A 24,988-nucleotide genomic window follows, 5' to 3' on the forward strand; every position below is an offset into this window, starting at 1 on the left:
CTCTGATTTAAAGGAATCAATTCATCACTCTCGACAGCTTAATGAGACGTTAGTTTCTGATCAGCAGCCAAGGATTTCGCCTCCATGAAGCATCTCAAGTGTTTCACCATTGAAAGTAAGGAGGGGTGCGGGGGTGCTGGTTTCTAGCACAGGCAGTGTTTCTGACAGATCAGTGAAACATACCCGCCCAAATCACCAGGTGAATAACTGCCCGCTTTCTGTTAGACATGTTAGACACGCTCCTTTGCTATTTGAGTTTTAATAGGTGGCTAATAGGCCCGCGTTCTGGGAGGTATTTAAGGTCCATGTTACGCTGCGTCAGTCACTCCTCTGACCTCATTGTGTTTGTAATGGTTAGGGCAAGCATCGCCAGACTCTGACGCACCGATGCCTCTCAGGCTGTTTCGATATTTACAGAAACTGAAAGTAGGTTAAAAATCTTCTGTTCCTTTTGTGTTTTCTTTCTCTGTATTTTTACATTATCAGAGATGCTATCAACATCATATCACTTTGACATTACACACTTGCTAAATCTTACAAGTGCTGCACAAGATCAACTTTTGTGGCGAGAGACAGAAATTAATAGCTTTGGCTTGGTGACATTCAGCTTTATGAGTGTGCGTGGAGTTGTGGTCATATCTGTTGGGTGCTGTTTTCCATATGGTTGTCATAAAAATATGATCTTATAAGCTCAAAACATATCCTTTCGGAGTGTTGTAAATCAAATTTTGGCACAGTAGCATGTTTGGCACCGGTCCGCAGAAAACTGCTGCAAGCGCTATCGCGGCTCGTATGTGTGGTCACCCGCTGATATTATTGTATAAAAAAAAGAAAAAGAAAAAAGAAGCCACCCTAAATGGTAAAAGTATGTAAGGTCACAACAGTATTTCTGTTTTTGAGCTTGTAAATGTCCTTTTTGAGGCAGATCAGTTTTTGTCCTAGTTTTCACAATGATCCAGGCTAATCTTGTCACAACAACACAATTTGAAGACACACATACACACAAAAAAAGGAAAATTAAACTCTTCATCACACGGAGGAGTCATTAGTGTGGTGAAACAGTGTCAGACAACAAAGCATAACAACATGATTCCTTCTAATTCCTGCAGGAAAGCATGCCTGGATGAGAAAATGAGCTAAAGGTCAGGCTGTTCTTGTGTGACATGTCTTCATTATGTAAAAGCACTGAAACACCATGAGACTTCCACATGTGAAAATATGGAAATATATATATTTCATAAGAAAATATTTTCATATAACATTCGTCAAACTTAATGGACTTTAAGTGAAGCCAATGACTCTGAGGTGATGACAGCACATTGTGCAGCACTCACCTGGCCAGGTGACAAGGAACACATCTTACCTGAAGACACAGCATTGATAGAACGGTTCTATTATTAACTATAAATACTACAATATCATTAATTAAAGTATACATTGATCAAGCCTTTTTTTAAAAAAAATGTTGGCAGAGAAGTTGGAAGTAAAACTGCACGTTCGATCAAGGTAATTGATGAAGTGGCTAGATGACAAACTGGCAACCCACCGCTGAGTGGTATCATTATCTACAAGGAAAAAATGTCTGATTAATGTCAGTGCTCTACAGACGGAAAATATAAGCGTCACTTTGTGTTGTCATCAGGTGATTCAGATGTGGAGGATAAAATTGAAAACAGACCGTTTTGTGGGTGTGTGGGTAGAGGGATTTTTTTTTTAATTCTCTAAATGCCGCTTGTCTGTAAGCTTGACTAAATCATGCTTACAGTTCTTATTGAAGACATAAATTATGGCAATATAAATATATTCGTCAAAAAAGGTGTAATGGTGGACTCCACTCTTCAGAAATTCTATTGGTGACATCACAAAGGGGTTGGCCCATCTCTATTTACAGTCCACTTTAATTGGTCCCCTGAGGGACACAATAGGTTGCTACATATAGCTGCTAAATGCAAACAAGATGAAATGATAAACATACATAGCATTAGCATGCTAACTTTATTAGCATTATAACCAAGCAGCAACCTCTTGGGCTAAGAGAGGAAGCCTAAAAGCAAGCTAAGGGAAATAATAGCACTACTCATCTTTGGTGCTCTGCTGAAATTCTGTGGCTGATATCATGAAAGGGTTCGGTCATCTTTATTTACTGTCTATGGCTACACCCAGTGAGCTCCCACGATGTTTGACTCCAGCAAAGTGTTAGAAGTACATGACATCTGTTCGTCAACTAAATGCTGTACAAAGGCTACACAATGTATGCAAGAGTATTTGATCGGTCCCAGTATGGAGCCCTGAGGTGCACCATGTCATGGCTAACCACCAAAAACATACAAGATTCAAACTGTAAGCAGATGCAAATGCGCCTGTTAGTGTTAAAGAACATGAAAGCGAGGCTGACATGATGGTTCCTGTGGGGCTAGATAGTCATGTGCAGCTGATTTAATTTTTTTTTAGTGAGTAAATATTTATGTCTTGAAACCATGAAACACAAGAATCTCTCAGAAATCTCTCACCCTGCTTGTTTCTGCATGAACAACTTTAAACTGTGTGTGTGTTATCACACAGTTTAAAAGAACCTTCAGCCATTTTTCTGGAATGTCAGACGTCAAGCCCGTATTCTCCGCTGTGTTTGTACGTTACATTGAGTTTTTATGGATTCATCATTTCTACTATAGATAACACAGGTTCGAAGATGGATGGTGCAGTATCGTACACATCCATCTTCTCACAGCAGTTTCTGTATTACACACCACCGCCAGCTCTCGGCATACCAACCTTCTTTCCATTAAAGGATTACCTCTGTGACAGAATCGACAAAAACCTGCTCTGTCTGTATCATAATTCATAACATCCACAAACAGAGGGAGATGTAGGTGTACGTGGGGTGGACGGGGAAACGCACAGTTCACCAAACCTCTTATCAGATACCCATCCTTCATCCTTCCTCAGCCAGCTGAGGGGAGCTGAGGGGAGTGGACTCCCATTCACCTCTACCTGTTAGGGCGCCCAAAAATAAATAGACAAAACTGTGATTGTAGCAGATTGTGTGTGACATTCAGTTTACTTTATTCCATTGATAGGAAACTAAATAGACAAAGTCTTATCTACTGCTCTCACATGTTGATTCCACAGGCAGGTTAAAGCAAGAAAATAGCCATGCGCTGATGTCATGCTCGTTTCCCATGTTAGGAGGACCGACTGGCCCCATTACTGCCGAGGAAAAATACTACATGACAAATGACAGCAAGCTGGCTGCACATTAAGATGAAGAGAGCAAACAGCACTCGCCAGCAATGGAAATTAGCAAAGTAAGTAAGAAGATACAGCTCGGCTTACTGTGTCCCCTCTGATGTATGACACTGGACAGAGTAGCCTATATCTGAGGCCAACAAAAGGCTCCTCCATCAGCAACGTGTTACACGTAATGTCAAACAGTGGTCCAAGTAGCAAGGCTAAATTAGCTGCTGCTAATTAAAGCTGCATTTCTGCTTCATATCAGGTTCCATTGTTTGATAATGTCATAGAGTGAGAGAGAGGGGGGGGGCATGGTGTAACTATTCTGACTGACAGGAAGGCATGTTTCTGTTTATGGCCATCATCTAATTGTGTAACCATAGACACACTGTGAAGGAAACATGGTGATATCAGGTTGTATCAGGTGTCACACTCCACTTTATCTGATGTGGCAGAATAGGATGGGAAACGTACATTAAACATTGTGAACTAACGACTAAAGAATGTGATGGGTCCTATAGTTAATCACTCATGCTGTGAACATTATATGTATATATCATATTAAAGCTGCAGGGTGGGACTTTTGTCTCCTCCTTGTGGCAGGGGAAGTAATCATCCCTGACACTGTGGATACTGTGGATGATGTATGGCTACAGGTGAATTTTTACCCTCATTCCCAGGAGCACACGCATAACGTCCAAAGAAGTGAAAGCTCCATAAACTTGAACAGAACTAGTCTAATTTCTCAGTGATATTTTGTCATGCTTACTTCGGATAAGTAGAAAAGTTTGAAAAATGATGTAAAATCAGTGTTTGTTTAATATTCTGTTTTTAGCTGCCTCTAAGGAGCACGATTTCCTGTAAGCCCTTGATGATTGAGGGCTCAGTGTCACGACTTTGCAGTCATTGAGTGAGTCAAGGGGGACAAACTCACGACATGCATGAAATAAGAGAAGGACAAAGAGCAGAGAATGCTATAAATCATCTGTACGCTATGTACGGCCATCCCAGTCTGTTGCAATATATGTGCACTATGGGTATGAGTATGGGGACGTTAGTATTTGTTTTGAAAAGATGTTTATGTCTACAAATGTGTGTTTGTGTGTATTTGTGTGTCCCAGACCTGCATTGTTCAGTGTTACTTATGCTTAGCATCTCGGCTGACTCCTGCAACAACCCCCCGCACTGCAGCAGCAGCAAAAATCCTCCTTTTGTTTTTGTGCGATGTGTTTTCACATGGAGTCGGTCAACTTTGTGATTGTATATTTAAAAAGGCATAATTACATCATTATATTTGATTGTGACAAATTTGACCTCAGTGATTTGAGGCTAATCAGATCATAAAATAACAATAAAACACTAAAGTGAAACACACAGTTTGTGGCAGCTCATGGTGAGACAGGGCTGAGGGTGAGACGCTGGAAGGACACATCAGATGGGATCGGTGACATGGAGTAGATAATATTATACAGTGTCATAACAGATAAACACATCAACTTAGACTTTACATTGATTTTGCTGTATTGATAAATTGGTGAAACCAACAATGCTTTCGCAAACAAACCCAAAGTACTGATCTTTCTATTGTTTGCTGTTGTTACAATGGCTCTGTACCCCCAGCTGCTGGACCAACAGCAGAGTGGTAACCTCAACTGGACCAAAATCTGAAACGAAAGATTTAGCATCACATTGAAGACAGAAACCTTCTTCTTTTTCCATTCACCTCGGCCTGAACTTGGTCTCATGTGTCGAGGATGGGAGGGATTGAGGTGGGACAGGGATCGGGCATGGCTGCTTTGACAGGAGATAGAGGCCATGCCTGGGGCTAACATAGACTTGGGAACTTTGGGGGGGTGGGGGGGGGATAACAAAGAATGACAGCCGCCTTGTGCTAATGGCTCCACGGTGTCACTCTCCCACCGGGCTCACCCTGATGACATCATTGCTGCAGGCAGGCACCTGTCAGAATGGGTTGTTTAGGAAATCCATCAAAAACTCTGCTGGCGTAGCAGAAATTAATATGTGCTGATAATGAAAGGTACCATTTATGTTGTCAGCATCTCTTTGGGGATAAAAAGACTCTACGACAAAGAGTCTACGAAGAGTCTACAACCCTACAAGTGGCTACATTCCAGGCAACATGGAAGCTTTATGGATACACAGTTTTCTTTAGCTTTCTGTGTTTGTAATGTCTAACCTGGCTAGTTACTCAAATGTATTATTGATAGTAATTATATAAATATTTGTACGTTAATTGGTTATACTGATATATATCATAATAATACTTCTTTTCTATTATAAGGTTTGGTCAAGAAAGAATATGTATTTAAGACATAGTTTAGTTGTAATGTATGGTACTATACACAGATTGAGTACAACCAAACGTGATTACATTTATTTGCACTTAATTGGCTGTCCTGTTAGTGTTCCTGTTCTCTGATTGGCTGAGGGGATGGAGCTAGATTAATTTGGGGTTGAGCAAGGGGAAAGTGAGGGAGCAGGCGTTTGTTGCTAGTTGATAAAGAGATAATGGAAATACTGACATTTAACTCTGTTTATAAGTTATCCTATTGTATATGTTACAGCAGATATTTACCGTGGAACAGGAATGATTTGCTTTGTGCGTGTTAGTTCGAGAGACGGTGAGTAAGATGGTTTTTGTAGTTAGCTGGATATGCTAACAGTGTTAGCTAGCTGTCGCTGAAATAGCCCTTTGATGATAGGAGAGCTTGACAACTCCTCTGGAAACAATGGAGACAGTTGAAGTTCACCACGGCAGGAAACCCATCAGCCAGGCTCAGTCTGCTACTCCATCACCCGCCGCTTGGACGTGACGTTTGAGGACTGCTAATAAGTGAGTATAGCTAAGGGCATTTTGCTATGTCGCTCATTAGCATAGCGTTGGCTAGATCTGCAGTGTTGATTTGTTATTATTTTTTTAAATTCACCGGCTTGTGTTTGCATGTGTGTGGGTCGACAAGGTTGTAGTTTGTCAAAAAGCCACTTGAGGCTGGCTCCAAATGTGAGGTAATCCTCACAAACAAGTTCTATACAACTTGCCTGTAAATAGGTATTCATAATTAAGGGCTTGTGGGGTGGGTGTCATTGCCAGCAAACATAAGTATACTTATGCATGTCTTTCATTAGCCAGAAGTTGGGTGAAGATTTAAACTTCTGTTTAATGTCTGCATAGTCAAAATTGTTATCAAAGCCATGCTACTTGCATGGTTAAAACTAATGAAGCATAGAATGCTATTTAATGAAAAATATAGTGGGTCTCTGAGGTAATAACTTGCATCTTGATTCTATTCTGCAAAGGAAGCTGGAAACCAAACTCCTGTCTCCGTTTGCCCTTTCTTTAACTTTCTACTTCTTAATCCCTTTATGTTTGTATCAGCTAGGAAAACCTCAGCCTCAGTATTATTTTTCAAAGGGATTTCAGTAAGCAGACTTAAAAAAACTTGAGCTTATCACTCTATAGGCTTACCACAAAGTAGTTCAAGTAGCTTCAGAGAATAAGTCATCAGTGTGACTCCTTACACATGCACTTCAGTGCATCCATTCTCACAGAGCCATTCACTAACCGAAGCCACTCGAGGCACACACAGATGTATGATTCTTTGACTCTCGCTACTCACCCATTAAGCGTGAAAAGTGAAGTCATCACTTGGTGAAATGCTAACGAGGCTATTGTGTGTAAGATTAACGTTCCCTTGAGGCCCCAGCCGACCGTGCTGCCAATCTTTCAGGAGGAGCTCAGAATATGACACGACTGACCTAAACTCAAAAACAGGAGAATAATACACCAGAATGACCCGCATTAGCAGTTGCAAATAGGTCTCTCATGGATGCTGGCACTAGTTCAGCATCGCCGTGACATTGTGTTTGAGTGTGTGTCACCATGACAAACAGTTAAGGAGCAAAAAGAAAGGATGCCATCAGTGTTCTTCAAATTCAAATTTTCTCAGTTTGGTAAACACTCACTGAGCTGAGGCTATTCACACATGTGTGAATGAGTTGCTGAGGTTTGTCTTTTGAGTCACATGGAACGCTTTTTCCTTTCACATCCAGTGACAACTGCATTTATAACCCACAGTGTTGTTTCAGGCCTGGTGTAAGAGATCAAAGAACCCACGACTTAATAGCAAGCACAGATGTTAATCAGTGAATGTAAATGTTTGACATAAATTTCAGGTAACTTGAATTGCTTATAAAATAATCTCCATTGTATTATCACAAATTAATGTTATTAATTGTGTTTTTCTTCTTAAGGTTGAAGCATATAGCAATTAAATATTAAGGGTAAAAAGTAAATAATGTTCTATATTATGATACGATAGGCCATCTAATATTTACTGCATATGTTATATATGTTAAAATGCCAAAAAAAACTCCAAAAGTCAGTAAGACAAAAATATATCTGTAGTTTTCTTTTCAGTTTTAAATGCAGTTGTCACACCCGATATGACTGAGAAGGATGTAAACACTCTGATCTTGTATGTTCCCCTTATCATAGATTTTTTTACATTACATGCGGAAGGCAGTGTCAGTCAGATTGATGTTGAGTTATACAAAATGTCCTCCCAAGCTTTTCACAAGTAAAACACAAACCAGATTCCCATGAATACCAGCTGCCTCAAGGCCTCTCAGAGCTGACATGACCCGCTCTGTGCTTTACTGTCACCAGCAAAACGATTATTGCATTTTGTGCATTGGATGTATGTGTGGGACAGGCTGCTATGAGACCCAAAGGGTTAGCAAATGATTACTCTCTTGCTGGCTTTCAAAACCAGGGGTTGTGGCTCACAATATGTTTACATTCCTGTAAGAATTGTATTAGAGATTGCACCCCTCAGTATCCAACTCATAAATACTGTATATGCAACTTCTGCATTTGACAAGATCAAGACTAGCCAGTGTTTGGTGTAAAAGAGCAAAACATGTTGTTATGTCTGTTAGTTAATAATTGTGTGTTTGCGTTTTTGGCTGACTTTTATTGTACAGTTTGTGTCTTTATCGCAAAAATGTGTTCCACTGGATGGGATAGTGAGAGCATTGTCATTGTGTGTTGAAAAGTGAATTCCTGACACAGTGTGGAGCTACAGTTTTTAAAAATATGTATCTTTTTATGGGTAGCTGTTCATAGTGATGTGTAGTTTTAATTTTGCACGCTTATGATTGGCCAGTTTTGGTGTTTTCTCCTGTGCAGTTTCCCTTGGACAGAGAAACTGGCACCAGCAAAGTACATCAAGCTAAAATAAAGAGTCCGAGAGCAAACATGGAGACACCAGTGTGGGCTGTTCAAACCCCCTCCCTGCTCCTTCACGGACGACCCAATTTTTTCTAGACCGCTAATATTGCTGGATGCATGTGCAGACATAAATAACATGTACTGTAAGAGCAAGGGCAGGCAGTAAATGTGTGTATATTGTACACATGCAGCTCACAAAGAGAAGTATGCAGATACACACACACACTGTACATAGATTTGGATGTTTTTGGAATGAAAGAATGTTGACGTTGAGCCAGAAATCAGACAGCTGTGTTTCCCCGAATCAGAACTTAATGGGTTGTCCATAGCAAGGACCTGACCTTTGACCCAGGGCTTTTCAGCACTGTGTTTCCTCACTCTGCTCCTTCTTCTGGCTTAATGATAAAGACGCATTCCTTCTTCCCCTGCTCATTCTTGGATTTCACTTTTGTTTTCTTGAAAACATAACATAACAGCCGAGGGTGTGCGTGATGGAGACATACTGTATATAAAATGCAGGAAGATAGGGGCAGTGTGTGTAATGGAGATACAGTTTATGGATGAGAGATGGGAAATAAATAACACAGACGGAGCGTTTTACAGTCTCCTACTGATTCTGGCAGTGTAAAGGGCTTTACTACTTCTGGCCTGCGGTGATGGAGAGAAACCTGTACATAAACTGGATTAATTGAGTGTAACCTTCAGGGTTCTCCAAAGATGTTGCATTCATGAATGAACTTTAAAATAATTATTGTTTTATGAGGTTTAAGTGGCCTCGACCTTTGACCACCAAATTCTAATCAGTCAGTCTTTGAGTGAAGGAGAACATTTGGATTAGTACAATTCATAGAAACTTTCAGTTTGACTCATGGATGAATTTTGGTGATCAAAGATCAAAGTCGCTGTGACCTTATGTCTATTCTGTTCTTGGGAACAGAGTCAGTATCTCAGTGGTAGCCACAGCTCCCCAGGGGGAGACTGACGGAGACGTGGCTGCCAAGGTGCGCCTACGGCCTCTCCGACCACCGCCGATTCATTCATACGCATTCATACACCAGTGAGTGCACTGGAGGCAATGCGGGTAAAGTGCCTTGCCCAAGGACACACAACAATGACTAGGGAGGAGCTGGGGTCAAACCGCCGACCTTCCGGTTATTGGACAACCCTGCTCTACCACTGAGCCACTGTTGCCCTGATTTGATAATCTATTGTACTGTTGTACTGAAATCTAGATCAATAATACACTAGATACACCTCCCTTTTGTAATATAGCACCTGTCAGTATGTAGAGGAATAGGGAGTAGAGTGTTTTTCAGGAGCAGATAAATTAAACACACACATTCAGACGAATTTGTTTTTGTGTCAGCACACAGACAAGAAGGCAGGTCAACCACATGAGCCTGCCTGTAAACCGATCCTCATAGTCTAAGCACATCCTCTGTGCTGGGGTCTCTTTCTGCCAGGATCACACACACACACAGAGACGTGCATGCACAGAGTCACATTCCTCTACAGGCTCTGCAAGGGGCAGGCGCAGAGTGTGCTGGAAGCTTGGAACTGTTCTTCAGAGTGAGCGTCTCTCTCACTCTCCCCCAGTCGTTAAGTCAGAGAGCAAAGGAGGAAGGGAAGGCAGAGAGACCAGGGGAGGTCTGACGACACCATCCCCGCTTGCCCGGCACTCATTTTTAATGCACTGTTAAATGCAAGAACAAATCTCTTTTTACTGGAGGAACACCAAGATTTATGACCAAGCTGTCACTCTGCAGGAGAGGTGTGAAACTTTTTCTGACAGGACCAAAACTTGAAGGAGCTCTGGATGGATGACACGTTTCAGGCCAACGGTGTTCTTCACCGTTTTCTGATCCAGCTTTAAAGGGAACATCAAATCTAACCTAGAAGAAGCAGCTAAAGATACAAGAACTTGATTGAGCTGTAACCTGTTTCCCACACTGATATGATGCTGTTGTACCACGTCGGTCGTCACTTGCTCTCGCTGGCGGCGCTTCTAGTGATTGTGAGCTGTGGAGGAGGGGATCAGCGGAGCACCACCAGCAGCAGCAGCAGCAGCGGCAGCACAGGTGGCAGCAGCAGTAGCAGCAGCAGCAGCAGCAGCAGTAGTAGTAGTAGTAGTGGAGGAAGTAACAGTAATTACAGTAACAGACGTTTTCATAAGATCCAGCATGGCCAGTGCACCTACACGTTCATCCTACCTGAGGGAGAGGGAGCTGGAGGAAGCTCCTGCAGGGAAGCGAAAACCAGTAGCTCGCAGTACAACGCCAACTCGCTCCAGAGGGACGCTCCGCCACCTGAGCCAGAGTTTCCCAGCCAGAAGATCCAGCAGCTCGAGCACATTATGGAGAATTATACCCAGTGGCTACAGAAGGTAAGGAAGAGACCTATACATGGAGAGGGGTTGGATTTCTTAACCGAAATAGCTAAGCAGTGGAATTTTCCTGTTTTAATTCCATCCATGTTGTAAAAGTTGCATCTGGAACATGCTGGAGCAGTTTCTTTTGAAGTGGTCACGCTGCCGTATGTTTGTTGAGATATTTGTGTTTCTGTGTATGTTGTTAGTGTGTGTGGTCTGGTTGTGGCTTCGCTAGATAACTTGTGAGATCTGTCTGGATGAGGATCTCAGGATCTCAGACTCAGACGGCAGTGTTGTTTTCTCGCAGCCGACACATTTTTTGTCTAAATGTTTGTCCGTAGGGAAGCTTATGTGTTTTGGGAGTTGAGATTTTTTGTTGCCTGTTAGATGCTGCGCTGCCAATTTCAAAATAAAACATGAGGTAAAGAGAAGGCACGACAATTGTTGGAGAAACGGGCATCTGTTACACAATGCGAAGTGCCATATAACACAAGAATCTCACTTGCTGTTATATAACCATGTACATTGACTGGACTGAACTCTTTGTTCTGGATGCGCAACAGCTGTCTGATTTTTTTTTTTTTTAAACCTTCGCTGACATCTTATACTGCTGCGTAGTCTCACTCCACCACCTTCTGCCAGTCCTACAAAGTACGCCTGTTTTGTTCTCTTGCAATCTCTATTTCTTCTTGAGTAAACTACTAAATTCCACAGATGTCCAGTTGAGCTGCAGAGATCGTTGGTCATAGAGCTGAGGTAGTTATATGTCAGTCACCCCATGCTCTCCAGCGGGCTGTCTCTTTAATGGCAGGAAGTCAGAGAAAGCCCCGAGAGACACACAGAAGAGGAAAAGACAGAGAAAGAGAATGCTCCCTTTATTTATTCAAGTCAAGGATGTGTGAGTTCAACTTGAGAATCCAGACTTGAATACAAGAATGAAATGATCTTACTTGAATATTTCCTATTGAATTCCTACAAATGAATATCCTAAAATCATGGAGTGACTGAGGTTTGTTCAAATATGGCTCTACTGTTAATAACTTGTGAGAGCATGGCTGATATGCTTTGGCAGGCACTGTGGTGTTTCAAGCTTTGAGACTTTGTGTCTCCAAAGAAAAGCGAGACTATCTCTGAAATGAATACATGAATCAAACAAACAAACTTCCAAATGCAGCAGCCCCTCTTGTTCCTCAGACTTTCAACAATGTTGTTGTTCTTAAATAAGATTAGCAGCTCAGATTTGTGATTAATTGCCTAAAGCTTGTGATTTATTTTTTTGTCTAGGAAGCAGCTTTGACGCATGAGCGAATGCAGGCTCAGATACTGTATCACCTGAAGAATTTGATGGATTACACTGTAGCCAGTGCAATTAATCGACCTGAACTTCATCAATACCCCCAGTCTGCTCATTAGCAACCAGCGTGTCGGAGTCACGCTCCTGTGTGCATTTGCTTTCCTTTTGCTGTTAGAAAGTAAACATTTCACTCCTCAGTCTGGAGGAAATAGTCTTTTTTTCCCCCCCTAAATTAACCTGTCTCTGTAACAAGATCAGGTTGTGATTAGGGAGATGGAAACAGAGTCCACAGGTAGACATCCAAGTGAAGTATTGCACAAGCGGGGTTTTAAGATTACAGAATGGAATCTGTCCTGTATCAGCTATTATCACGGAACTGTATATCACTGACTTTATCTCAGTTTTAGCAGAGGTATTCAGTACATGTGCCATAAGACAGGAACAAGAAAAATAAACAGAACGTGCTGCAAAAAGGCTCATTTAAGATGCATAACTGTTGCACCTTTTATTTATGTCTTTTTTTTTTTTTTTTGTGCTTGGAGTCACTTGTCTGAAGTGCTGTGCGTATGTGTGGGTGTTTCCATATGGCTCCCAAAAGCAATCAATGTGTCAAGAAGGCCAGGGGTGAAATAATAGGAGCTTTATCTTTGCTCAGTGGACCTCATCCGTCTGTGATAGCATAAGTGATACTAAGAAAACACGGCAGCAGCGTTGGTAGACTGAAGGTTTGACTAATGAGACCTTTACGCTTTCTCTTCAGATGTCGGACATCACCCTCTAATGCTATTTAATAATTAATTGTAATTGGTATGTAGTTGTAAAAAGCATTACGTCATTGTTATAAGCGAGCAGATTAGCATGAGAATGGAATCAGCGTTTCAGAAGGTTTCCTTAAACACACACAGTGGTAATTCAGACTAATTGCACAGCATCGAGGGGACACATCAGGATGCAGTTAACATTTTTCATTGGACAGAAGATTAAGTATCCCAGCCAGTCTATCTATCTTAATCACCAGCCTTTCTCCCGAAAGAAAGTTTGCCCTGATGTCGCTCCAGCCAGCCCTGATGAAAGAGACTGACATAGGAGACCATTCTAGATAGCACCCCTGTGACTGGGTGCTCAGCCCTGTGTGGGGGGTAGACTGTTAGGAGTGATGCAGCAAACAGCTGTTGGGGAAGCATTTTGAAGTCTTGACTTTTTTCCTCCGTCAACACAGGTTAGAGTATATGGACCCTGATAACATTCCTGACCAGTCAAAAGGTGGCTTGTGTTTGTCCAAGGATTACTGCTCCGGCTTGCCTGTGAGGTAGGCAGCCGCAAACAAGAACAAGAAAACAAGCAGCATGAAAATATAACAGAGAAACCTTAAGGTAGTTGGTTCAGTTTGGCCTCAAAAACATCATCTTGCTCTGGTTTGGTTAATGTGTAGCGTCGGACAACCTATAAAGGTGACTGAAAGTGTTGGAGTCCTGTGCCAGAGTTGCCAAAACTTGTCCTACCTCCTAATACAAACTTTGAATTAACCGTGTATGAACATTGTCAGACTCATAATAGACAGAAAGATCAAAATCAATGCAGCAGAACCTGAGGCATTATCTTTTTATTCCAGACTTTATCTCCCTTGAAGTTTCCAAAAAAAAAAAAAAAAGTAAATGAAATGCTTTGAGGTTTTGGAAACATGCATCTCACGGTACTTTTACCGATATTCTGAAAATATCCTTTCTGTAACATTTCAGGGACGATGAACATTTCTGGCACAGGCAGAGGTTCAGCAGGCCAAATCTTGTATCTGCTTTCAGAAGTGAAAGTAATAGATCTTCTCCTTTCCCTGCTAGTGGAGACAGTAGAAAGTGGTTGCGAGCAGTGTTTCTTGAGAAAGACGACCTGTGCCAAGCTAAGCTGTTGAACAAAGGGAGGGGGGAAATCTATCCATGTTGTCTTATCCCTGTGAAATTCCCATCTCTCTGCCTCTTGACGAACACGGCTGTGCTCCATAAACAGCGGTTTAAAGGGAATACAGCAGCATGTGGGCAGCAGCTTGTTTCCCCTTCCACACTGGGATTTCATATGGGTGAATATGTTTCTCTACTTAATGCTATCAGAGGGCCACACAGCGTGCTTGGGGATCCAAGGAGAAACCTATCTATTTTAGTGGTGACTTCCTCCTCTATGAACGTTTACTTTCACTGATACTGCAGGCCAAAACTAACAATCAGATGATACATAAAGGCTCGGAAATACTCAGAGGAATAAAGAGCTTGTCCTCCTTGACCCCAAAACTTGTAAAAGGGAAATCATAGAAATTACGGAAGGACACTACAATAACAGCTTCCAGAAGAGTTGTAAAAATGAAAAGGACTAAAAAATGAAAAGGAAAGAGCCACTCAGCATGTCTTGGGAACAAGGAAAAACATTACAGCTGTGCCACAGTGTTTCCATATGGACTTGAAAATAGAGCCCAACTTTGTTAATGTAGCTGATTTACAGGAAGAGGGACATTTAGTAGTTTTGTCATGCTCAATATAACGAAGCACTTTGTTTGGAGGCCCCTCGGTTTCCAGAAGTCATATTTTAGTAAGCCGGTGGCTTCATAACATCCTGTCAGCTTTGATACTGGGCAGGTACGGTACACCTATGTCTCTTTAGCAGTGAATGAATGAAGCGGTACATTTTATGGCGATTTCAGTGGTTGTCTTGAATCTGTCTCGTTTCTCTTATTGCACCTATAAAGCAAGCATTCGGTACCTCTTCCATCATTCATTTTAGTGAACAACTCTCTGGTGAGCACTTTATTTTGGGATTTATTTTGTTTTAATTATAAGGTTGCACATTTGGCTAAATGCATGCAGGATTTACGATATCCCTTCTGAAAACATTGTTGCTAGCTTGTAGCTTGGCACCCACGGATGCATCTGTGGAATATATTGAGAGTTTCTTCTGATGTTTGTGTTTCGAAGTGCCCTTGACTATTCAGCCCTGTAATGATACTAATTTTTCTTCATTTTGTGGTTCAGAGATAAAAATGAATGTAGAGTGTTCTGCAGCATGTTACTCAGGTAGGGCAGTGATTTGTTCTACATCTAAAATATGGATATGGATTATTTAAGGCCAATCGGAGGCAGAGAAAGCTTTTTAAAGTTCCAGGAAGTAAAACCAAAACATGCTGCAAGATGTTAAAACATCCAGTAAAGCTGTTAAATCAATAAATGAAGTAAAATTACAATCACAATTGGAAGAACTAACCGCCTTCCCATCATGCCGGGAGGATTTCGGTCCTGTAGCAGTCTTTGGCAGACATAGGTGCTCCAATTTCCATGTGCTTTAAATCTAAAGTGTATGTTTAAGTAGAATTTTACATTTACATTATACAGACGTTTTACTCTACTGCAGCATTAAAAAGGCCGGCGAGTGGAAGCCATTAGTACTGAGTGTGTGTATAAGTTGTGTGAGTTATGGTGAGAAGAGTTGCCAGAGGCACGAAGTTCATGACTATATCTTTGCCACTGCTTAGGTTGAGTGATTATGAGCCAAATGCATGATAATAACGGCTTAGATAGAGCGAAACATCAGACATCATAGTCAAGCTGAGCGCACAAGTAATGTGGTGTTTTTGCAGCCTGCAGCAAATCACGACTGTGTTTGAACTTATTTCGGTCGCAGGGCTGGCTGTTATCATTGTTGTATTTTTATAACGACTCTTGATAACCAGCGGGGGATGATAATATTACTCAGCCGTATCTGCTGCTATTTATTTTCCTTCAGACCTCACTTAGTTTTGGTCGTATGCTGTAAATCAAGGCTTGATGAAGGTCAAGGGAACTGAAATGGCATTAGAAAAAACAAAACTGTGTTTGGACATTTGAGCTGCTTATAGTGGATACTGCAGGACGTCTTACGTGGTGTGAATTCACAGTAATGCGTTTTTTCTTTTTCTTTTTCTTTTTTTTTTTTACAGCTTACTTCCAGTAAAAGATAGCTCTGAGAAAACATGCATGTCTTGTATTGCTGATTCTGGCAAAGAGCAGGGGAATGAAAATTGAGAATACGCTCGAAGTTTTAATGCTCTCGCTACATGCCCCTTTTTAATGTTCATCCAAAGTTAGCTGTGTTTGATCCCATGTATCTGATAATTACTATACCAAAACTTAAGAGAAAATTCCTGAAGCTGCCGTGCATGCTGCCTCTGAGGCGCACTCTCCCCACAGTGTCTCCCTCTCTCGCGCCGTTTCACCTTGTTCGGAGTTCAGCCTTGTAGATTGAGTGTTCCTGTGATTTGAAATTGGAAGATACTTTTTCAGCCCCCCCCCCTGCAGACAGGAAGCACGTAACGGTGAAAAGAGAAGACAGGAGATAAAGACAGACTGCAAGATAGTAGGTGAAAGATAAACACTTTTACTCCCTTGCACTGTGGGCTAGATAGATCTTCAAATGAGTAATGGTTGGCTCTATTGTTTTTGTTGTGTTCTTGTGGCCATGGGATGTGAGCCACTTCTACTTTGGGCCAAATCCAGGAATTACCTCAGTTATTTATTTAATCCTTTTTGACCTGTGGCGTGGGTGAAAAGGAAAAGTTGTTGGGTGAATATGGTGCAACTTCAGGCGCACACATCTTGATGGAAGATGCAGAGTGTGTTTATGGCTCGTCTGTATTTTCTTTGAGTGGTTTGGACGCTTGAGTGTGTTGGGTCTCAGTTTATCTGGTAAGTGCAATGATCACATGCAGACACATTTGCACCCACAAATCTGCATACGTGTTTTGAAAACACTCGTAACCATGTTCAGAATTGCGTGCTTGCCTTACCTGGGACCTGAGCCAGACGTCTCCAGAGGTATTCCACTTAATACCAGGGGCCGGAGAGTTGGCACGCTGACTAACAGTTCTGAAGTGGAGACACGGTAAAGTGGGTTACTCCCTGCTGTTCAGCAGTAACACCCTTAAAACATTGTACAGCACAAATCAAGAGGCCATATAAAATCATTTACATTGTTGACCTTTCACCAGCGTTTCTTTTCTCAGTATGTTGCACTTTTAGTGACACCCAAATGTCAGCGCAGGTGATTAGCTGATGAAAAACACCTGCCTTACAGTATATGTAAGATTTATGTAACGATCCCACTTTTTTCTTGCTGGATATTTTTGTACTGAATTACACAGTGTGAGTGTGTTGAGAACACTAACAGTAGTAGCGCAGGAGAATTGAACCAAAATAGAAAAGCCGTACAACCAAAACAATGAGCTGGAAGAGTCCAAAACTCTGACCTGGTAACCGGGTGACATGCATTATTATACGTTGCTTCAGAGCCATTATTGATGATAAACATATCAAGTCTGTGAGATCATTGCATGGCTGAATGAGCAACATAAATTGTATGCTCCTTCAGATATATTCAGCGTTCTATTGTCTGCATTGTATGCTGCTTGTTTCACAAAGTAAAACCATTCTGTGCCATAAATGTTGAGGCTGCTGTGTTTGGCACTTGTTTCTTGCATCCAGCTGTTCTCTACGGGAGTACAACAAACTAAAAATGGCAGATCCTGATTATTGACTGCTGATTTCTAGCAAATAATCATGACCTCAGTGCTGTCATATAACATTTTGGCCAGTGTTTAGAGACAGAAAAAAAATAATCAAGTGTTTTTATGGAGGTATTTCTTCCCCAGTGTATCATAGTAGCTGGAAGACTGACTCTAAAATGTGCCTTTGCATGCTGACCTAACAGGAACTAGCTTATAAATCTGTCACTGATTGAACAGATGGATGTGCTACAAATGGTTCTTTATGTTTTTTTTAAACTAACATGTTTCTGAGATAGAGAAGGTAATCCTCAAGAGGCATCTGTGTGTGTGTATTTCTGCATGTGTGAGCACACACATAAGAGTCACATTCGTATCCATCTCTGCATGTGTGTGTGTATGACATTGTGTGATCGTCTTGTGTTTGTATGAGCTGACCATCAGTTTAAATAATTGCTCTTCTAGACAGTCATTAGCTGAAGCCTGGATGAAAAATAAGGCCTTTACATTTTTTCAGTTTGTCAAACAGCACTTCCACTCTACATGGGGTTGTGATACATGGTAGTTATGATGAGGAAAGGACACTACAGGTTTAACAGCTAGTCTGATAAATAACCACTCTTCCCAGGGAGTATTTTAGGAGGGGCGCTGTAATGTTTTTTAATGTAGCTTTAAGGACTGCAGGGTGACATGGTAAGGCTGTTTTTGTCTTTGTTGATGGTGGAAATTCTGAGTGATGTAATACGTTTTGCATTCTTGTCTGAACATTGTGATCTTAGTTTAGTTTTAGTCTTGCCTTTGACTGTGTTTATACACACATCTTTTGTGTTTTAGCCTGAAACATTTTTAAAATAAACGGTAACCTGGACACATAAAAGACCAGTGATTACACGTAGACTTGACAGTGTTTTCTCCATGCTTCTATGAATCCACCTCCACTTTCCCTCTGTGTTGTTTAGCATCTTCGCCCCAAAAGAAATACAGTGCAAGTCATCCAAAAATAAAACAAATTGTACTGTCAAAACGCCATGTTTGCTTCAAGTAATTTTGGATGCATGACTCACAGCTGTATTTGTGTTGCTTGGTTTTCCCAGGAAAACCACAAGCAACAGAAAACAAAGACACACAAACAGACACTTTATCAGCATTTCCATCCATGATTTTTATGTTGCAGAATAGGGGTGCACTGGCCTTATCATTAGCAGCAGCATCTATTTCCTTTCAACTGTGGTGAATTGTAGGTCAGACTGGAGCTGTTACATGTAGCTACTGTAACTTCACTTAAGGGAAATTCAGACCCATTTGCACATGTACACACGCGGCATACTGACTGAAGGTATCATCCTAAAAGTGCCTCATACAGCCACTGATATGATAAATGACCCAGGGGTTTGTTAGCCACCGTTAAAGCAACAGTGGAAGAGCAAAATGAGTCATGGATAACAGAATCTGAACCTGATCCAATAGCTCAAAGCAAAGCAGAGATGGGAGGCGAACAAACACATAAAGATGGGGCGATATGGAGGGAGGCAGAAAGGGAAAGTGAGAAAAGCTGTACGGCTGTGGTTGGCTTTCTCTGTGTCGATCGTAACCCCAGACAACTAACAGGAATGGTTTATAAACCCTGGAGTCCACAGTTAGAGGGATGTTAGGAAGAAAGATAAACACAAACGTGACATTGAGGGAAACAAACCTTGTCATTAAATACCCATTCATTTTGATTAGAAGAGACACCGAGCATGATAGATAGTGGTGCTGGCACACAGGCTGGAACACTGGAAACATTTTCCCCCTGACGTTCTGCCCAACTAGGAGGTTCAACATACAACACCGCCACGCGTTTCAGTCATGGCAGGGCTTAAAACAAAACACGTCCCTTTGCATCTACTTCTACAAGTTTTTGGAAGAGGAGTCCTCCTGCTGTGATGTTTAGAGGGCACACTGGAATGCTATCTCAAATATTTGGACGTAGAAACCCCTCTATGGGATGGTGGGTTTGTGGTAAAAGGAGCAGACTGACATGGCCTGACGCACAAAAAAAAGCCATCTTCGGGCACATTCCTGTCCAGATGTGTCCCAAAGGAAACATTTTTACGTTGAACGACTTGGCCACAGTTTCTGCAGACGGCCTCTGTGCTCGGTGCTGGCTGTTTAGGAGCCCTACATGAATGAGCAGGTCTGAGTTTGTTTGGTTGTTTGGGTTTCGTTATGCATTCCCATGTCTTGGGCGAATGAGAGTACTTCCTCTCCCATACGGCCAGATAAGCGTAATTAATTGGAGTAATTTTTGACATTAGAGAGCAAGATTGTAATTGGAGGTTTTGTAAAAATATACATCCTTGTGTCAGTTTGCTGTGTTTGTTTTCATTTATCATTGAAAGAAACCACATCACAACTCTGATGGAGACTGTTGTTTCATGTGCTCGATGCTAAAGTGAAGTAAATCAGATGAAAGCAGGCTTGTCTGGGTCCAGTGCTTTTTAAGGTACCCAAAAACAATAAACAATGCAGCTTATAATGACAATTAATGATAGCTATTAATGTTTTTTTTATACTATGTTATATATCATTTATTTTTGCACACATGTCTCTAACTTCTAAATCATCCACAAGTCATCCTAACAGTACGATTTCCCCATATATTCTCTGTGTCTGGACACTGCTACTACTCTATTTGCACATGCAGTCAGTGAGTTGAGTTATGCTGTATGCACTGCTACCCGAATATCGGCTTAGCCAACTTATCCACGTCTAGGCTAACGCTGTAAATTCATTTCCGGAATGAATTTTGATTGTTAAAATAAGCAGTGTCCACACAACCGTACCAATACCAATAAAAGAAAAGCAAACATTTCTGTTGGACATTCTCTCACACGCTTCAGAGTGCTGAGAAGTTCAAGGCTAAACATTTTTTGTCTATCTCTTCTTCTTTACGTGTCAAGAGAAAGTCCAAGCTTTTCAAAACACCATGTCAGAATGGCCATTTATATATCCCATTAGCTTTTATCTCACATCTTACAGACAGACATAAAGAGATGTTTTTGAGTCATTTTGCTCTGGGGTTTGCAGTTAATCACTGAAGGTATGTCTGGTAGACATAACACTGTCGGGGTTTTAGATTTAAAAAGTTCTCTGAAGTTTGACCATTATGTATTAGAAAGCTAAAAAGGAGATTGTGAAATTTGTCTGTGGACTGCAGATCCAGACCAATTTTTGGAATTTCTATCGAGTTTTTGTTTTTGTACACTTGACCTCTGAAAATCTAAAATATGACTCGCCTCACAGTCCCATTTCTGCCAGTTCCTGTTGCAAAATCATAATGTAGCAGAACTTTCTCAGTACTTAAGTCCATGAAATCAAGTCTTATATCTTTGTGGTTTTCTGTTGTTGTAACATGAAGTAAATACATTTCATACGAAGCTCAGTTTCTCACATCAAAACACATGATCACATTTTCTCCCCTGTTTTTATAGATTGTAATTTATTTGAAATGTTAACTAGAAAAGATGACTCAAAAAAAATTTGGCCGATAAACCTTTGTCCTCGGTTTTGAAATTTTGGTTTGTTGTTTCTAAAGAAACACCAGCCAGCTTAATAGTCTCACTTTCTTTTATTGTCTGCCCTGTTGACAAACCACTTGTTGCCAAGCAATTTTGGGCACCTTGAACCTTTCTCCAGGCTCTGCCTAGTGAGTTGTACAGAGGAGTTGTTGATTGGTGTTCGGGTTGTGTACACATGGTTCATTATTTCTGTGAAAATGCAGTCGACAGCGACACAAAAAGGCATCTTGACAGTAAAACAAAAGGGAAGAAAAGAAGAAATATGTAAATTGATGGGAATAAGAAGTCTTTGAATAGCAGGAGCTGGCAGTAGCTGTGGTGTTTTCTCAAATGGCAGCAGGTCTCTTTGGCTGCATGGAAGCCTGGGATCCACTGTATGAATATGCTAAGATTATGCTGGACCACCCACCTCACTGCACACTTCTGTGTCTATCCTAGATGACACTGATGATAGACTTACGGTAATAAGGTTATGAATGAGTTGTGGTTAGACTTATGGATATTTTTAGAGATTGTAACTGTTTATTAGATACATACAAATGAAGTGGACCCAGCCTAGTTTTCTCCCGGAAAAAAAAGATGGTGGCCAACAGCAGGTCCTAAATTCTTTTATTCCACTGTGCGGGGCACAGATAATTAAATCTATTCTGTGCGTAATCCAAAGCTTGACTGTTCTACCGTGCCTTCTTACAGTAGCTAAGTTAAAATTGAGAGCCAAGTCTCACTCAAGCTTAGTGCACATCGTAGTCCACTTAGACATGTGGAACGTGTGTTTGTTTTTTCTCTCGTGTCAGCCGGTCTTTCTCTCTGACGACATTCTGGGAGACTAAAGAAATGTGGCAGCAACTGAATAAACGCCTGTGCGTTGGCCGCCGGGGCCGAAGGTCACAGAAGTCAGCTGCAAGTTTAGACTGAGTTGTTACTCACCTAATCTTGACAGAGTTTAAGACAGAGAGCCTAAAACTGTTTCAAGGTGGATTTTAAAAATAAACACTCCAGTGACCAATTCAGACGGCTTCATGGAGAACCATGGAGAAGCTGCCACTTTATCTGTATTATACAACCCTGGAGAGTGGCAGCACAGTGAGTCAGGGTAACACCTTATAAAGCTCCACTAGAGTAAATTATAGACCATGGTTTCAAAGAGGGGTGTCAAATTCACCTTTCACTGTCGGTGGGTGATAAGAAGGCGTAAGTGTGTTTGCCGGCGTGATACATTGTGAGGTGCTGATTTGAGGGGGAGTTTGTGTGACGGTGTGTATCACCCACTGAGCTCTTGTCCATTAAAGTGGTCTGTAATGGATCCAAGCCTTCGCAAAGAAAGAGATGCATCCCAGAAGCCAGATCGCCCCCCCCCCAGTAACACCATCACCATCACCTCCCCACACAGACACACAGAGCGGAGATAAGCGGAGATGTGACAGAGCTCTACTCATAAGTGTTTTATAAAGTCCAGGCCGACAGTTTTCCTACTTTCACAATGTCTCTGAGCTCTGCCACTGCTGCTGTTTAGAAAAAGATCAAAATCTCCTTCTTGAGTGGAAGCTATGTCAAATGGAAAATGTCAGAGCAGTGGTAAACATTTGCAGTAATTTGTACCAGTGATAGCAGGGAGTCTTTGAGGGATTATCTTGTTCTTGGTTCTCAAGCAAGAGCAATTTAGCAGCTCTGCTGTGATGATGCACAGAATATGTATGTTGGGGATCTCACATGATGGAGTTCAAGCTTTTTTTTTTCTTGCCTGTGATTTGTGCACATACATTGTCACTGAATCATTAACCTAGATCCTGTACTTCTAACATCTGCATCCTTCTCCATTCTCACCAGCTCATTTAGTGAATTACATCAAATTGTGCCTCATAAACTGTCTCAACAGGCCAGTCTGTACTTGTCACATTGTTAAGGGGTACACTTAAGGCCCTAATGGATCTCTGGAAGTTTGTATGTCACAGGCAAGGCCACATGAAGTCAGACTGTGCCAAACACACCACCTTAAAACCTTTATGCCTCCGTGTAAAGTGGCACTTAGGGAAACATAAACTTGTGTGATTTCCTCAGCAAACAGTCATTATGTAAAACCAGAAGGTAGAAGGAGCAGTTTCAGGCTAGTGTTATTACACCTTCTAAAATAACACTAAAGCACTTTGTTTATGTTTTGAAAGTGAATCTTTTTTAAATTTAAAGTAAGACTGTTTAATGTAATTTAGAAGCAAAAACACCCTCTGACTGGTTTTCCAGTTAAAGCCTTATTTGGTCTGGTACGACCAGGGGTTTAATGGTGGCTAATTCTACATAAACAATGAGTAACAGACATCACTGAGTCAGCGTGCAGCGTGTATGAGTGTCTCCTCTGCTTCTGCTGTGTTGGTTTATGATAAAAACACCAGATTAAAGTTTAATTAAATATTTCTGGTGTGTTTGCAGAAAAAGAAACACCACAACCTTTGCATTCTTATTATGCACTTCTGACTGACACCTATTTGCGTTTTTTTGCTTTGGCAGAGGAAGCAAATATTTGCTTTCTGTGTAGATAATAGTTTTCTATTGGTGGCAAGAGACTGGAAAAGCACAGCACTTAACCGGAGTCAAGGTTAGAAACCCTTTAAATAACCCAACACCCACATAGACCTATTTTACTGCTGCCCAAGTGGTGATTTTACATGATTGGATGTGTTTGTGTAATCTTGTTTCTCCTTGGTACTTTCCATTTATGATCCCCACCATATCCAGCCACATACCCTGTGAGACCAACCATGAAGTGATGGCTGTGTCTCTGTCAGCCATTAGTCTCCTTCAGTACCTTCTTTCTTTCAAGGTGACTTTCACTGGCCACCAGACAGACAGTGGATGTAGTGAGCTGCTGGCAGCAGCTTTTAAGGATGTAAAAATAACCATCCACATAGAGTTTACATTTCTACATACACTGAACACCATTCCCAAACACAGTCATATTCTACGGTTCATTATCAGGCAGAGTAATCCATCATTATTTAAGCTTTGTGAATTCCAGGCTCCTTGTTTTCTTTTCAATTGCTGAAGCCAGACCATTGGAGGTTATGTGGAAAATGACGCGTATATCAGCCTTATGTAGTCCGCAGTCAGGGGAAGCTGTGTCATGTCTGAAATGCAGCCTTAAAAAAATGTTGAATTTAACTTTCATATTGTCGCCTTGAACGGATATTAGATTAGAAAAACTAATTTGACTTGGCAGACGTCTGCAAACAGCTGAGAGCCGGCTGTTTCCGTTGACGAGCAAATAGATCCACCTCCATTCTTTCACTTTCTCCACCAGCCATGGATTGATTGAAACATTGCAATTCATCTATTCTTTCTCTGTGAATAAACGTTTTATAGGAAGCAAAGTATTATTCATATTTTAATGTGCAGATACACACAGAGTGATTTTTCTGTTAGTGTTAGAAACTTTATGACGACCAACACATCCAAAACCAACATACTGTATATTAACTCTTTGCATTGTAGCGTGCAGTTTGCAACTACAGTAATTAATTTACTGTTCTGATATTTAATCAGATTCGAAGTGGAAGAACTCCAACGTAACAGCCACAGTGGAAAGTGCTGAAAAGTTAGTGAGCGCATAATAGTGGTTGTAGACACAACCACTGAGAGCTTCAATAATAATACATTTGTACTACAAATATTTTTAACAGCTAAGTTTCTATTATTCTAATATTACAGGACGATCAGTGAGTGCCACACTGACCCAGTGCTGCTGCACAGAGTAGACACAGCTTTCCACCAAATG

At 41.2% G+C, this 24,988-nt stretch overlaps 1 protein-coding gene across 3 annotated transcripts in view; it reads left to right on the forward strand.

The window, feature by feature from the left end:
• The first annotated feature begins 9,980 nt into the window (after positions 1–9,980).
• angpt1 (angiopoietin 1) overlaps positions 9,981–24,988 on the forward strand; it is a 54,210-nt gene continuing 39,202 nt past the window's right edge. For all 3 annotated transcript variants that reach the window (XR_003672182.1, XR_003672180.1, XM_028429693.1), the window contains exon 1: positions 9,981–10,865. Coding sequence is in view for 1 of the 3 variants with exons in the window: in XM_028429693.1 (XP_028285494.1) it covers positions 10,437–10,865 (429 nt within the window). In the remaining 2 variants the exon portion in view is untranslated. The remainder of the gene's footprint in view (positions 10,866–24,988) is intronic.

This window comes from Parambassis ranga, chromosome 2 (genome assembly GCF_900634625.1).
Source record: "Parambassis ranga chromosome 2, fParRan2.1, whole genome shotgun sequence".
Taxonomy (NCBI): domain Eukaryota; kingdom Metazoa; phylum Chordata; class Actinopteri; family Ambassidae; genus Parambassis; species Parambassis ranga.